This window comes from Poecilia reticulata, linkage group LG1 (genome assembly GCF_000633615.1).
Source record: "Poecilia reticulata strain Guanapo linkage group LG1, Guppy_female_1.0+MT, whole genome shotgun sequence".
Lineage (NCBI taxonomy): Eukaryota > Metazoa > Chordata > Actinopteri > Cyprinodontiformes > Poeciliidae > Poecilia > Poecilia reticulata.
Window position 1 is genome coordinate 30,277,224 of NC_024331.1, and position 14,173 is coordinate 30,291,396.

A 14,173-nucleotide genomic window follows, 5' to 3' on the forward strand; every position below is an offset into this window, starting at 1 on the left:
CAGCATTTTTTTTTAAAAATGTGACTTTGTGGGATTCTTCTAATTGTTTCAGGACTCACAGGTAACTGTAGATCTTCTTTTATCACCTGGAGCTGATCATCGGCTAAGTATTTGCCGTTTTGGCTCTTCTTTGATCCMCGGGTTTTCTGTTTCCATCAACATCCTTCTGGCTTTGGTTTCCATCCTAAAGCATTTCCGATCATTTTTCCAAGCAGTTGATCATTTTCACCGTTTTTTTTTTTTGTTTGTTTTGTTTTCCCCAATGTTTTGATCACATTGTTCTGTTCTTCTGAATAATATCTGGAGCAAACCATTTTCAGAGGAAATCAAACTGTTTGAGTCCTTTAATTCACGTGTGGGCGTCACAATTTAAACAAAAATTATTCAATCACACACAATCAGGAGAAAGCATGTTGGATCTGTTAGTTTTCTACCTTACAGATAGTAAATATTTGCTTGGTAGAAATATAATTCCTACTAAAGACAGTGACTGGTCTGATTGGTTGAACAYAACTCTATAAATCTCTGAAAGAATCATCCAATAAAGCTCTTATTTTATAATCACAGAGTAGGCCTGTCACAATACATTTTGCTGGACGATAAATTGTCACAGAAGTTATTGTGATAAAYGATAATATTGTTCTTTTGAGACCATTTTCAWGTAATCAAATGGCAATGGCAGAATAATGCAAGAACACTCAAACAATAAACTTTAAATTTAACACTGGAATAACACTGGAACTGGAAGACGTTTTAARTATCCAAAATAAATAAACAAACCAACAGAAACAACAAATAAAACTGATTTGTTGCTTATTGCGACAGGCCTACACAGAGGTAGCAGGGTCTCTGAGCCGRTTTCTGATTGCTCTGACTCAAGCTGTGAACCAGTCGTAGAAACACATCTTTGTCTCAAAAGCCACATCTGTTCTCCGCTCCTCAGAAGAGCAAAGGGATGATGCCGCTGAGCAGCCACTCTATGGAGGAGGTGGAGCAGAACTACGTCCCCATGAGCGCCAACTCGCCGTCGCATCASCACTCGGGCAGTTTGTCCGAGCCRATGCACGATACGAACTATGTCCCCATGACTCCCAGCACCATGGAGTTCTCCTCGCTGGGAAAGCAGGTTCCCCCGCCCGCCCACATGGGCTTCCGCTCCAGCCCGAAGACCCCGCCCCGCCGGCCGGTGCCCACCGAGTGCCAGCCCCCACCTGTAGACCGAAACCTCAAGCCTGATCGTAAAGGTGAGACCTCAGCCTGTGTGCATGCAGTCGTAGTTGTGATTTCGTCTGGATGTTGTTGCTTCATAGAGCTGTTTATCAAACTAACACTACAGCTGGTAATGCTTTGTGTCACAYTCAGCTGCTGGTTCATGGTCACAGAACTGTCTAAATAATAGAGATGCACCAATCCGATATTCTGTATACGTATCTGTACCGATATTAGAGATGAGGTCTAGATCAGGTATCGGTGACGATGTCCCCGATCCGCAAGGGCAGATCTATTCAGTCTAACTCTATGCTTTGTGCTGTGGGCGACGTTATGATTTATTATTTATTTTRCATTGTATTTATAATTCATAATTGCATTTTATCAACCATTTTAAGAGGTTTGTTGCAGTTTATTTTTACAAGTTTGACCAAGGCAGCCAACCTGTTTTTGTCAGTTTCTGTTTCTTTATTATTTATTTTTTATTTGCGCTGACTGAACAAATTGAAGTTGTTTCTAGATGTTTGGCCAAGCTTGCAAAGCGATTGATTTATTTTAGTGTGCAGAGTTATCAAATAATTTTGTAATTCAGTCTGTGTCTTAAAAAAAGCGTTTTAAGTGAATTCGGCAGTGCTTTTCTGTATCGGATCAGTATCGGCTGATATTAAACCTCAGATATCGGTATCTGAAGTGAAAAAAAGTGGATCGGTGCATCCCTACTTCTAACTTTCACAKTAAAAGTCATCTTTGCTCTGCAGATGTCGTTGGTAGGAAGAGAAATGCCTCACTTTGTGTGTCTGGTTTATTAAATATCAACTTCTTCTTCTGCATGCATGTCCCCAAGCAGGCTGCTGAATTACTTTTCTGCTAGCCACATCTTTTTAATAAAGTTTTAACCCCTTGTCAAAAGCTCAATGCACTCAAGCTTCTGAGAGACCCTGCGAGGCGCTTCTTAGAAGGCTTGTCATAATGCCACGGAGCGACCAAAGACTGGAGAGATCACCTCCATCCTCTTTTGTTCTCTTCATTTCAATGGAGTCCTTTGATTAGACCTGATAGCGAAGGGAATTCTGACTCTGGGAGCAGCGAAGGAGAGAGCAGTGACGGGAAGAAGATACAAAGTGTATTGAAGACTGACAAAGAACACCACACAGGCCTAATCAAAAGCCATGGMTGTAATTGTCACAGCTGAAAATTAGGCTGGTTCATGCCAGCTAACGCTTCCCAATTAGGAGTTTTTCCTTTCTTATGCTCTTTGAACCAGACAGCCCAACACTTCACTGGGGATGTGACAAGGTAAAGTCATTATGTAAGAAAAGTCTTTTATGCTCCAGATAATTTAATGCTTCAGCTCTGCAGCTGTGAGATGATCAGATTTTACTGAAAACATAACTTTTACATTTCTTTAAAGCATCAAACATGGTCAGTATTTTATGATAAAATTGTTGCTACTTTATTTTGCTACCGACATATTGGATAAATCCTTAAATGTGCAAAGCACATTATCAACGTATGTACATGTACCTTTTTATTATACATGCACATATAAAAACTAGCATTTAAAAAGTAACATTTCTCAATGAGAGGTTAAAAGGAGACATTATTTCAGTATTTCTTTGTGTAAAAAACGCAAAAATAAAGTTTACTGGAAAACTTTCTTTAAAAAATCTGTTATAATTGAACATATTAAGTTTTCCATTACTGTGCACATCTGTAATAGAAAAATACAAAATAGGTAATGAATAGTTGCATCTGATTAGAAATGGCACAGATAAAATAAATAACATTATAATGCACATAATAGTATGTTCAACTCTTTCAAACAGAGTAGGATCAATTGTTACATTGTGATATTTCTGTGGTGTTTTTACTCAACATCACACAGAGAGAAACTCATACTGACCCATGCTTATTAGCAATCCACTTCCTGTTTTCCCAGGTTATAATTATGACGTGACTCAGTAATGTTTTTCTGAGCCACTCCTCAAAACTGGAAAAACTGGAGAGCATGGCATTATAGAAGCAGATATTTGTTGCTCTTCCAAATATGTCCGTTTCTACAGTAAGAGCTGAAACCAAAAATCAACAAAAACCCACATTTATGTTGTCCCAGTGCAGTGGAGAGGATTTTGAAAAGAGGTTAAACATTCGTGTTTACAGCACTTTCAGATATTATTTTCATATGTTAATGTATACATGGCTGCAACTAATAATTATTTTAGTGATTTTAGTGACCTATCGACTATTTTGACGATTAAGATCAGATAAAATATTTACACATTTTGCAGATTTTTCATTTAACCACTTAAAGAATCTTAGATAAACATTAAATGATGCAAATGATTTAATTCCTTTTCTAAATGGGCAATAAAATGTTTATTTTCAGCATATCATTCCTTTAATGAACGCTTTTTGAAAATGTGAAAAGCTCAGCCCTTCTGCTCGTCTTAGCATCAGCATGGTGAAGGGCAAAAGGAGATTACTTGAAGATTTTATTTAACAGAATTTGAACCAGGTGAAGATGAAACTTTGCCACTAACGTTTTGGGTTGAACATTTATTTACAAACTTGTTTTTAATTTAATCTTAAATCCAAATGTATATATTTTTGTACAGTTTTCTATTTCTATTGCTCTGAATACCTTTTTCTTCCAGCAAGTGGCTTTTTTTTGAGACATTATACTCTAGTTATCGATTAATCGATGACTAAATTAGTTGTTCATTTCAACAATCGATTAATTAATCGTTTCAGCTATAAATATATTCATATTAGACACAAGGCTAAAGCAAGTTAACTGATGCATTTATTCGGGCATTGAGCATAAAAATATCAGCTTAAAGTCTTACTGGTTATTATAATTTTATTATCAGCCATGATAAATAGTTTTTCTGTCTAAATATCACCACCTGTTAGCTTTATTTTATCCTCCTTTCTCCAAGGATTCAACAGGAATTCAGTGCCAGCGTTATTTCTGTGTAATTCCATCAAAAATATTTGAAACTGACGCTCTGTTTAAATCACCCCGCCCTTCCAGAAACGTCCTGCTCGGTGTGTTGAAGTGAAATCCTCCTAGTTTCCTAACATTGCACTTCGCCCTGCTGCAGATCTGTGTGTTGTTCCTCTCAACGTGACCCGATTTTCTCCGTGTACTCGTCCACACAGCCAATCGTGCATGCACAGCTGTGATGTCAGCCTTTGTGTGGGAAGCCGTGCTGCATGGAGTGAGTTGCATGTTGGGTAGTTTGGTCCCGCTGTTGTCATGACAATCGCTCTCTTGATTTGTGCTGCTGGAAAATAAATAAATAAGTGGTTGTGAGTGAGGGCGACGCTTCACTGTGCAGCAAAGTTATGTCTTTTGTTTTGCATGGCAGAGCAATTCTTACTTCAGGGCTTAATTGTTGTGATCACCCCCTTTTTTATATAATGAGCAAAGTCTTCTTTCACCAATCAGGTCAGAGTCCTAAAATAATAAGAGCAAAGGTTGTCGGTTTAGAGCGAACCGACTCTCAAACCGTAGGTGAATTCCCGAGGGGACGACGCAAGGGTACGTACACCCCATCGAACTGTTTCTGTGTGTCTGAAACTTCTCTGACCTCTGCATACACTTCATCCATCTGCATGCTTTTAGAGTTAAGCTGTGGGATCTTTCCTCTTATCCTGTAGGGGTTTGATTCAAAGAAATGTAACTTTGATTGAACTAATCCAGTCTAACTTAAACTGTTTGCAGAATATTCTTGGAATGTGGTCTTTATTCACTTTGGATTTCATGTGCTCCACAAAATACTCCCTAACATCACTTGTTAGCACAATCAAATACTAACATTTAATTTTTTCTTCTTTTTTTTTACATTTTTATTGACACAAAACACATTAACAGACAACATTCAGATTTTTATTGGTACTAAAACACATGCATGTTTTTGGAAAATAACAGAGAGCTCTGCAGGAGGAAATTGAACAAAGATATGATCTTAGAGAGGAAGCCATGCATGGGCCATCTTTTTCACTCTCATGCTTTTATATACATGGTTTCTATTTCAGGATAAGAGAGTGAGAGTAAAAATGTTATGATCTGACCATAACATCTGATTTACTTTAAGATTATTTAATCAGATTTACAAAAATATTCTAATGTGCAAATTGTAGTAAAAGGAAATGAATGATAAAATAAAAAATAAAAAAATTAAACAGAAGAAACAAATGAGACATTAGAACAACAAAGTTTGAGTACAAACAAGAGGTCTCACTTTGACATAAGTTGTAGGTCTGTGTCTGGTTTATTTTTGGTTATGTTTGTACTTCATGGAGTTATTCGCACTGGGTCAAGTTTACAGAAACTTTACTGCAAGAGTAGCGATACTTTACAATATTTCTCAAGTAAATATGATTATATGGCGCTTTAAGGTACTCCTGAAAGTACTTCTTTAAAGAAAAAAAAGTTACTCAAGTAAATGTTACTGCTTACATTTACCCTCTACAAAGCTAATTCTAATGTATTGTAGTTTGGCATTTCTTTTTTATGACGAAAAAAACGAGTAAAGCTAATCTTTTAACGAATATGTATGCAATATTTCATACATTTATACTGTGATGCGGATTGCAAACAGATATATTGCACCTCTCCTCTAATTAAAAGGTTCTTCAACAAAGCTTTAGTTTAAGGGGGTTTACTATGATACGTTTTACATTCCTCCACTATTTTATTCCCATTCCTGGTGTGGGAAACTGTTACCATAGCGATAATTTGTTTTCTGGATTGACGAGGAGCAGGGACTGACAGGCGTGCATTTGTTTGGTTTAGGAAGACCTGCACCGTTAGAGATCAAACCACTACCAGAATGGGAGGAGCCCTGCACACCTGTCCGCTCACCTGTAACACGCTCATTTGCTAGAGAGTAAGTATCTGAAATGTTTGACATTTTGCTTTTGTTTGTTTTTTTCACATAGTATTACATTTTGCTAACACCAAAGGGCATTTTCTCACTGCTCTGCTCTCCTCTGGGCCACTCTAACACCAAAACTTTAAGAAAACACTTTGTCCATCTTACTTTTTATGCTGCAAACACAGAATCCAGCTTCCATGAGTTAAACAGGGTCTGGTGAGAATGTGCCCTTTTATTTTAGTGGATCACTGAAGAAGTAAACTCTAACACTTCATGCATTACTGTAGTTACTGTTTGACCAAAGTAGCGCTGCTCAGACAAGCAGGATCGTGGATCTGCCTCCAAGCTGCTTCTCATTGAAGTCAGTCAGAGACGAGGTCTTCTTCTGTGCTTTTATTTGGTGCATTTGCTTCGAAGTTGGTGTGTAAACATTGTGAATGCTGCCCAGTCTCTCTAGGTTTCCAATGCCGGCGAGACCCTCGTCAGTGCATAGCACGGCCTCCAGCACTGACTCCGAGGACATTGCAGAGAATTATGTAGAAATGGACCCTAATTTACCCACAGACGAACCAGTATGTAACACACATCTATTCTCTGAATCAAAAAACATGCATTAGAAGTTAAAAATAAACTTTCATTTTAAAATCCGCAGAAAATTTAGCTTTTTATTGTTTATATAAAGAATAAACATAAAATGATGAGCCCTGCAGACATTTTTTTACACCTGCATCATTAAAGCAGCAGGAATTTTAGCAAGACTTTGAGAATGAATTGCTATGTTGAAATATTTATAGAAAACATTAAGAAGCGTTTTCTCCCAGATGGTAACAGTGACTCCTGCAGACGGACTCCTCACCGCCTTGACTCTTTCCTTTGCAGTGTCCTTTTGCTCTCTTTTTCCTTCTTTTACTTTTACAGATATTTTCAGTTTTATTGTGCAATTATAAAGCAAAATGAAACCAAATATTAAATAATTCTAAAATATTCGGGAACTATACACACTGCCTTGCAGCAGTAACCAACTTTTCAATATTTCCAGAATATGTTGCATTACACCAACAAACTTATTTCATTTGGATTTTATGTGGAAGACCAACGCAAAGTAGCACAACAAAGTGAAAAATGATAAATAGGTTTTAATGTTTTTTGTTGTTGTTTTTAGAAACGGAAATCTAAAAATTGTGGCATGCATTTGTTTTCAAACCCTCCAAGTCAATAACCTCCAGAGCCATACAACAGAAAGCTCTTATCGAAGTCGTAGCTGAGTTATTGGTGTACATCTCGACCAATTTAGCAAATGTAGCTTAAGTTCAATCAGATCTGATTTTTTTTTGTCTTGACACAGATTCTCATTTTGATTCAAGTTCAGAGTTTGAAGAGGCCTTTCTTTTTTTTTTTTTTGCGTATTTTTCTGTGGAAATTATTTGAGAATATTTCACATGCTTTTGCAGAGCTTATCTAAAATATTCTTAAGAAAAGAGAGCTGAGGAAGCTTACTTACAGAATGCTACCTGACACATTACTAGCTGACTTTTCCAGAGCAGCCAATCCATGAGCGACATTAATTTGTAAAAGAAATTACAACCGTGCATCATTGTCTTGTTTATCTCACAATTATTCACTATGTTGGTTATAAACTCCCTGTAAAAGATTAAAGTTTGTGGTTTCAAAATGTGGAAAGCTTTTACGAAAAGAAGCACTTTTTAAACGCTCTACAGTCATGGCCAAAAGTTTTGAAAATGACACAAATATTATATTTTCACATGATCTGCTGCCCTCTGGTTTTTATGTGTGTATGTCAGATGTTTTCATCACATACAGAAATACAATTGCAATCATGAGTAACAAAAGCTTTTATTGACATAATGAGTTAATGCAGCAAGTCAATATTTGCAGTGTTGACCCCTCTTCTTCAGGACTTCTGCAATTCTCTCTGGCATGCTCTCCATCAACTTCTGGACCAAATCCTGACTGACGGCAGTCCATTCTTGCACAATCAATGCTTGCATTTTGTCAGAATTCCTAGGTTTTTGTTTGTCCACCCGTCTCTTGATGATTGACCACAAGTTTTCAATGGGATTAAGATTTGGGGAGTTTTCAGGCCATGGACCCAAAATCTCTATGTTTTGTTACCTGAGCCAGTTAGTTATCACCTTTGCTTTATGGCCAGGTGCTCCATCATGCTGGAAAAGGCATTGTTCATCACCAAACTGCTCTGGGACGGTTGGGAGAAGTTGCTCTGGAGGACATTCTGGTACCATTCTTTATTCATGGCTGTGTTTTTAGGCCAGACTGTGAGAGAGCCGACTCCCTTGGCTGAGAAGCAACCCCACACATGAATGGTTTCAGGATGCTTTACAGTTGGCATGAGACAAGACTGGTGGTAGTGCTCACCTCGTCWTCTCCCAACAAGCTGTTTTCCAGATGTCCCAAACAATCAGAAAGGGGATTCATCAGAGAAAATGACTTTACCCCAGTCCTCAGCAGTCCACTCCCTGTACCTTTTGCAGAATATCAGTCTGTCCCTGATGTTTTTCCTGGAGAGAAGTGGCTTCTTTGCTGCCCTCCTWGAGACCAGGCCTTGCTCCAAGAGTCTCYGCSTCACAGTGCGTGCAGATGCACYCWCACCTGCCTGCTGCCATTCCTGAGCAAGCTCTGCACTGCTGGTAGCCCTATCCCGCAGCTGAAACACTTTTAAGAGATGGTCCTGGCGCTTGCTGGTCTTTCTTGGGCGCCCTGGAGCCTTTTTGGCAAAAATGGAGCCTCTTTCCTTGAAGTTCTTGATGATGCGATAGATTGTTGACTGAGGTGCAATCTTTCTAGCTTCCCTGTTAGGCCATTTTTGTGCAGTGCAATGATGACTGCACGTGTTTCTTTAGAGATAACCATGGTTCACAGAAGAGAAACAATGATGCCAAGCACCAGCCTCTTTTTAAMGTGTCCAGTGGTGTCATTCTTACTTAATCATGACAGATTGATCTCCAGCCCTGTCCTCATCAACACCCACACCTGTGTTGATGGAGCAATCACTGAAATGATGTTAGCTGGTCCTTTTAAGGCTGCTCTGAAGTTGAAATGTGTTTTGGGGGRTAAAGTTCATTTTCTAGGCAAATATTGACTTTGCAATTAATTGCTGTTAAGCTGATCACTCTTTATAACATTCTGGAGTTTATGCAAATTGCCATTATAAAAACTGAAACAGTAGACTTTGTAAAACTTAACATTTGAATCATTCTCAAAACTTTTGGCCATGACTGTAGAGGCGGCTCACCACGCCTTAACATTACTGTTTTGATTTTTGCTTTGCTATTCTCAGCCATTTCTTTGCTGTTAACATTTTTTTACTTGCTTTGATACCGTTTGCTGTCTTGTTGATCGTTCTTCACTCAATTCATTTCCTCTTTTCTCTAGTTTCCCACTTCCTCAGCTTCCTCCGGCTCCTGCTTCATTCATTTTCTTTATCCTGCATTTTTGGTCTTAACCATCTGCTTTTCTTTTTTTTTTCCCTTCATTCTTTGCTACTTCCACCCCTTCTTGCGTTCTGTAGAGAGGAGTCCTTCTACTGCACAGTCCCCATCACCCCTGTAAAGAGGGAGGTGGAGGAACTTGACACCATAGAGGAGGTGAGCAGGGTTAGACATGAATGACTTGCCCKGTCAGAACACCAGAGGTTTTTTTGGGGGCTTTTCAGGTGTTGCAATCAGATCACAAAGTAACCTGCACAGATTTAGCCGTGCTGTCGTCACTTTCCAGTCAATGTGGCCAGGACACTGAGGAGTTTGGGGGAATTTTGTAAGGGTTTTTAGATATTTTCCACCACTTTCTTTAATAGTTATGTTCTAGTTTTGTCTCGTCCTAGATCTAATGTTTCCACCGTACTTGTAGTGCAGAATTAACGCTACCTTTAGACCCAACATGCATTTGAGTTGTCACAAAACCACAATTCTTTTTTGTTATCAGTATAATTGCACTGATAAAAAGACACATCAAAATTTTTTTCTCACTTTCTGAAGTTAAATCCAAACAAACTTTTTTTGCTTTAGGTTAGATAGAATTATCAAAATAATTTCTATTTGCTAAATGTCAGGAAACTTTTTTTCCACCTAAAACATTAATTTGCATGTGTAACAGGGAACCTGGGTATTTTTAATTTTGCAAAGTCCTGGAAAATCTAGACCTTCCTGCTGGATCTTGAAGGTGGGGCATTAAAAGGGACCAATTATGCAAAATTCACATTTTGAAAGTTTTTGTACTTCCATTTTGGTCTCTAAGTCTAAAACTTAAAAATTAAATATTTTTTAAATTTAAAAAATGTAAAACATTAAAAAAAACATTTTTTTTAGGCCAAGCTCTTAAAAAAATGTGATATAAATAAACGGTTACAATTCAGAAACTACTTTTCAGAGTTGTACAGTTTTATATCTGCGCATCTGTTTGCAGCCATTTTCACGTGCGAGTTTAAATGTCAAGTTGGCCAGCAGCAGCTTATTTGGATTTAAAGTGACAAGACACCCTAAAACAACTTATTCTGAAAGGAGCTCAAAATAGGCAGAACTAAAATCTCATCATCTAAAAATGAATGACATGTAATGAACATGCTTGGTGTAGCTCATGGACCTATTCTAACGTGTTTAAAGAAACATAATGGGTCGCCTTTAACACTGGTGTACGGTTTTCATCCAGTGTGAAGGTCTTGCTAAATGTTTCTTGCTAATTTATTTAAATTGTGTCTTGATAAATCAGAACACCTTAAAAGTGAACAAACTGGCAACTTTGGTTTTGCACCAGTGATGTTTTGTTAAATGGAATGAATCCTAAAGAATTATGGGTTTTGTGACAACACATTAGTTCATTTGGATTTGAGCTTTTGCTTTGTTTGGCGAGCACAAAACCAAACTTGTCCTGGCTCACGCAGATGATGAAGATGGCAGCACCATTGCCTGTGGACGGTGGGAGTAGCCCCATGGTGAAGCCCAAAGGAGACAAACAGGTGGAGTACTTGGATTTGGATCTTGAATCTGGCAAGTCTACCCCACCTCGGAAGGTAGGAGCAGCGCACCACCACGTTGGTTTTTTACGTTTTAGGAGCTTACATGTGTTTATTTTCGGACCGCTTTGTGTTTTCCCAGATGAAAAACAATGGAACCGGCATTTCTGCGTCAGACGAGCGTGTTGACTACGTGGTTGTGGACCAACAACGAACACAAGCCCTGAAGAGCACCAGGGAGGCATGGAGTGAAGACCGCGTGTTCACAGAGACGGATACCCTCTCCAAAGCACCCAAATGAGCCCGTTGATTCCAGACCACCAACCCACCTTCTGGACCTCCAGGCTGCCGGGCCTGGGAGGCTTTCCACAGAACGAGAGCCGCTGGCTCATCAGGCGCAGCAGAACGCGTGTCCGTCTGGACACGCGATACGGGCCACAAATAAGCTTTATGCCGCATGAAAGCAGGCGTATAAACTGAACTTGCCTTTCTGGGGTTTGACTTAAACAGACTATGAACTTTAAACATTCACTGCCTTCGATGAGGATTAAGGGCTGTTTTTCCACTCGTCTGTCCCGACACCTGCAGGCTAATCCAGAGTTAACATTTCCTTTTGTTGTAAAGCTGTTGGGCGTTGCTTTGAGGTGTAAATGAAATCCCACGACAACATAATCACGACTCCTTGCGAATGCAACTGTACTAAATAGCAGCGCAGGTTTAACAGTGTTGAATTTTCAGTTTCTGGTGTTTTTATCTGGGGGAGGTTTTATTCCACGCTATTTTTACTTTTTTTATGTACGCCAAATGTAGCGCCTTGCAAAAATATTCACACCCGGAGAACTTTTCCACATCCCGTCAGGCTAAACCACAAACTTGAAAGTATTTTTATTGAGTTTTTATGTGGTAAACCAAGACAAATTGGTGCGTAATTGTGGAGCGGAAAGACAACGAGCTTTTGATCTCTGCTGTCTCCTTTTCAGCCTGTGAGTTTTGGAGGCTGGCTGTGTTTTGGTAGTTTTGCAGCTGCGCCGTTATTAGTAGGAGCATTGAATAATGCTTATTAATGGGAAGTTACGCTATTACCTAAACCTGATGTTCTCTAATAAACATCTTTAAATACGAATTTAGTTTTTCCTGATGGCAAGTCGTTGCTCCCGATGTATCATGTACAGGAAATTGAGTGAGTTGAGGTTCTCAGTTTGATTCTCATTCCTTCGAGTAAATTGTTTGCCAAGTCAGTGTGCACGCAGCTGTGTCGTGAAGGGAAGTCCTGAAAGTGTGGAGTACAAATGCACTCCACACTTTTCAGATTTTTTTGTCTAAAAATATTTTTGAAAACCACGTTCCGCTTCACAATTATGCATTACATCGTTGCAGACTGTTATATAAAATTCCAGTAAAATATCCTGCAATCTGTTGTTGCAATCTGACAAAATGTGAAAAGATTTAGACGTCTGGATGTTTGTGCGAAGCGTCGTAGATCAGATCAGCCTCACGTCGACTCAAAGCAGGATCCAGAGTCGATGCGTTAAACCCGGATCCCGTATGATGGACCGATTCTTGGAATTCAAAGGCAGTCGAACATAACCAAGTGCTAAAAGTTTCAATCACTGAATCCGATCAGATTTCCATTTGTTCCGGAAGTGGGAATGTTTCAGTCTGTTTCTGGAAGTGAAAAGCTGTACAGAAGTGTTTTGTGTATATAAACAGGTAAAAAAAAGTGTCCTTTTTATTTGTATGAAATCTCCACCGTGTTTTTGACTCGAAGGTATACGGATTCTGCAGGGTGGAATTCTTTACCGGTCTTCGATGGTTTTCAGGATTGTGATTTAATGAATGACTGAGATTTAAAAAAGTGTGACTAGTTTTCTATAAGTTATGCAAAGGCATTACAGCGGGGTCACACAGAGAAAATCAGGTACTTTTTTTTATATATATATAAATGTACACTAATACAACTTTCCTTCTCTAATTTATTTCTGGAGTAATTTCATCGCGTCGACGTCATGACCGGTTTTTGCTCAGTATTCTTGATTCAAATGGAGGAACATTAGCTGGAGTTTAGTTTGACATCCGCTGAGAAACTAGAGTCAGAAATCCATTTCTCCGTTCTCTTCTGCTCATCTTTCTCCTCATGAGTTTAATTTATTTTAAACTGAACTGGCACAAAGTTTTGAGAAATTGACTTCCTCGACTAGTTGGCTCTAAAGCACTAAGGCAGCTGAAATATTCTGCCTCCATGCGTCTGGCTTTACCAAGCCCATCGTCTCTCCCAAGCATGTTGCTCCCATACGATCAAACCGTTGCTGTAAATAGTTTGCCATCAGCTGTATTAACACATATCTCTTAAAAGACCTACAGAGTCATTTTCTTTTGACTTCCGTCTTTCCGTGTTGCAGGTTCTTTGTGATACAGGCTGCAGAACTGATGATGTTTTCTAACGAATCTCAAGTGAAAATTTAAATTTGAAAACTGAACTAATAAAAACCAACATCTTATCCCTGGTTTGTCTTTTGTTTTGTAGCACAGCGTTCAGTAAACATTAAATCTCTGCTTACTTTTCCTACTTTAATGTGATGGACCAACAGAGCAGTGCATACAGTTGTGCATAAATTAAACAAAACTTTTTTCTTCTTACTGTCTGAAGTCAGACTGATAAACCACAATTATTTCTATTGGTGAAATGCCACAATAATGAGAAAATATCAGATTTATTAATGCCTTAAGAATCAAAAGTTTACATCCATTGCCTCAGTATTTGCTAGCATTGCCTTTGAACTTTGACCCACTGTGTTGCCCGAGCTTTTACTTCCTGGCTGATGTCTTTAGATGTTAATATTTCCACATAATCTTTCATCATGACATCTATTTTGTGAAGTGCACCAGATCCTCCTGCAGCAAAACAGTCCCAGTTGAGATAGTTTAAATAGTAATTGTTAATCTAATTGTTGTTTTTTTTTTTGCTTTATAGAAATGAAAATCTGAAAAGACCCTCGCCCAATATTTTGATACCTTCACTAATGACATATTAGTGAAAGTATCAATATGTAGCAAGGAAATAAACCTTAATTTCTTCAATGTCATGCTGAGTTAT

The 14,173-nt window shown here is 38.6% G+C and overlaps 1 protein-coding gene across 14 annotated transcripts in view; it reads left to right on the top strand.

The window, feature by feature from the left end:
- The window catches only part of gab1 (GRB2-associated binding protein 1), a 63,148-nt gene extending 49,571 nt beyond the window's left edge, over positions 1 to 13,577 (top strand). For 6 of the 14 annotated variants that reach the window (XM_008419961.2, XM_008419981.2, XM_008420011.2 and 3 more), the window contains 7 exons: positions 53 to 61; positions 944 to 1,244; positions 4,661 to 4,753; positions 6,011 to 6,104; positions 6,541 to 6,664; positions 11,008 to 11,136; positions 11,222 to 13,577. In XM_008419961.2, coding sequence (XP_008418183.1) covers positions 53 to 61; positions 944 to 1,244; positions 4,661 to 4,753; positions 6,011 to 6,104; positions 6,541 to 6,664; positions 11,008 to 11,136; positions 11,222 to 11,380 — 909 coding nt within the window. In that variant the 3' untranslated portion in view covers positions 11,381 to 13,577. Of the gene's footprint in view, positions 1 to 52; positions 62 to 943; positions 1,245 to 4,660; positions 4,754 to 6,010; positions 6,105 to 6,540; positions 6,665 to 9,639; positions 9,716 to 11,007; positions 11,137 to 11,221 lie in introns of those variants that run through there. The other 8 variants (XM_008419968.2, XM_008419994.2, XM_008420003.2 and 5 more) reach the window with 6 other exon arrangements.
- Positions 13,578 to 14,173: the final 596 nt, after the last annotated feature.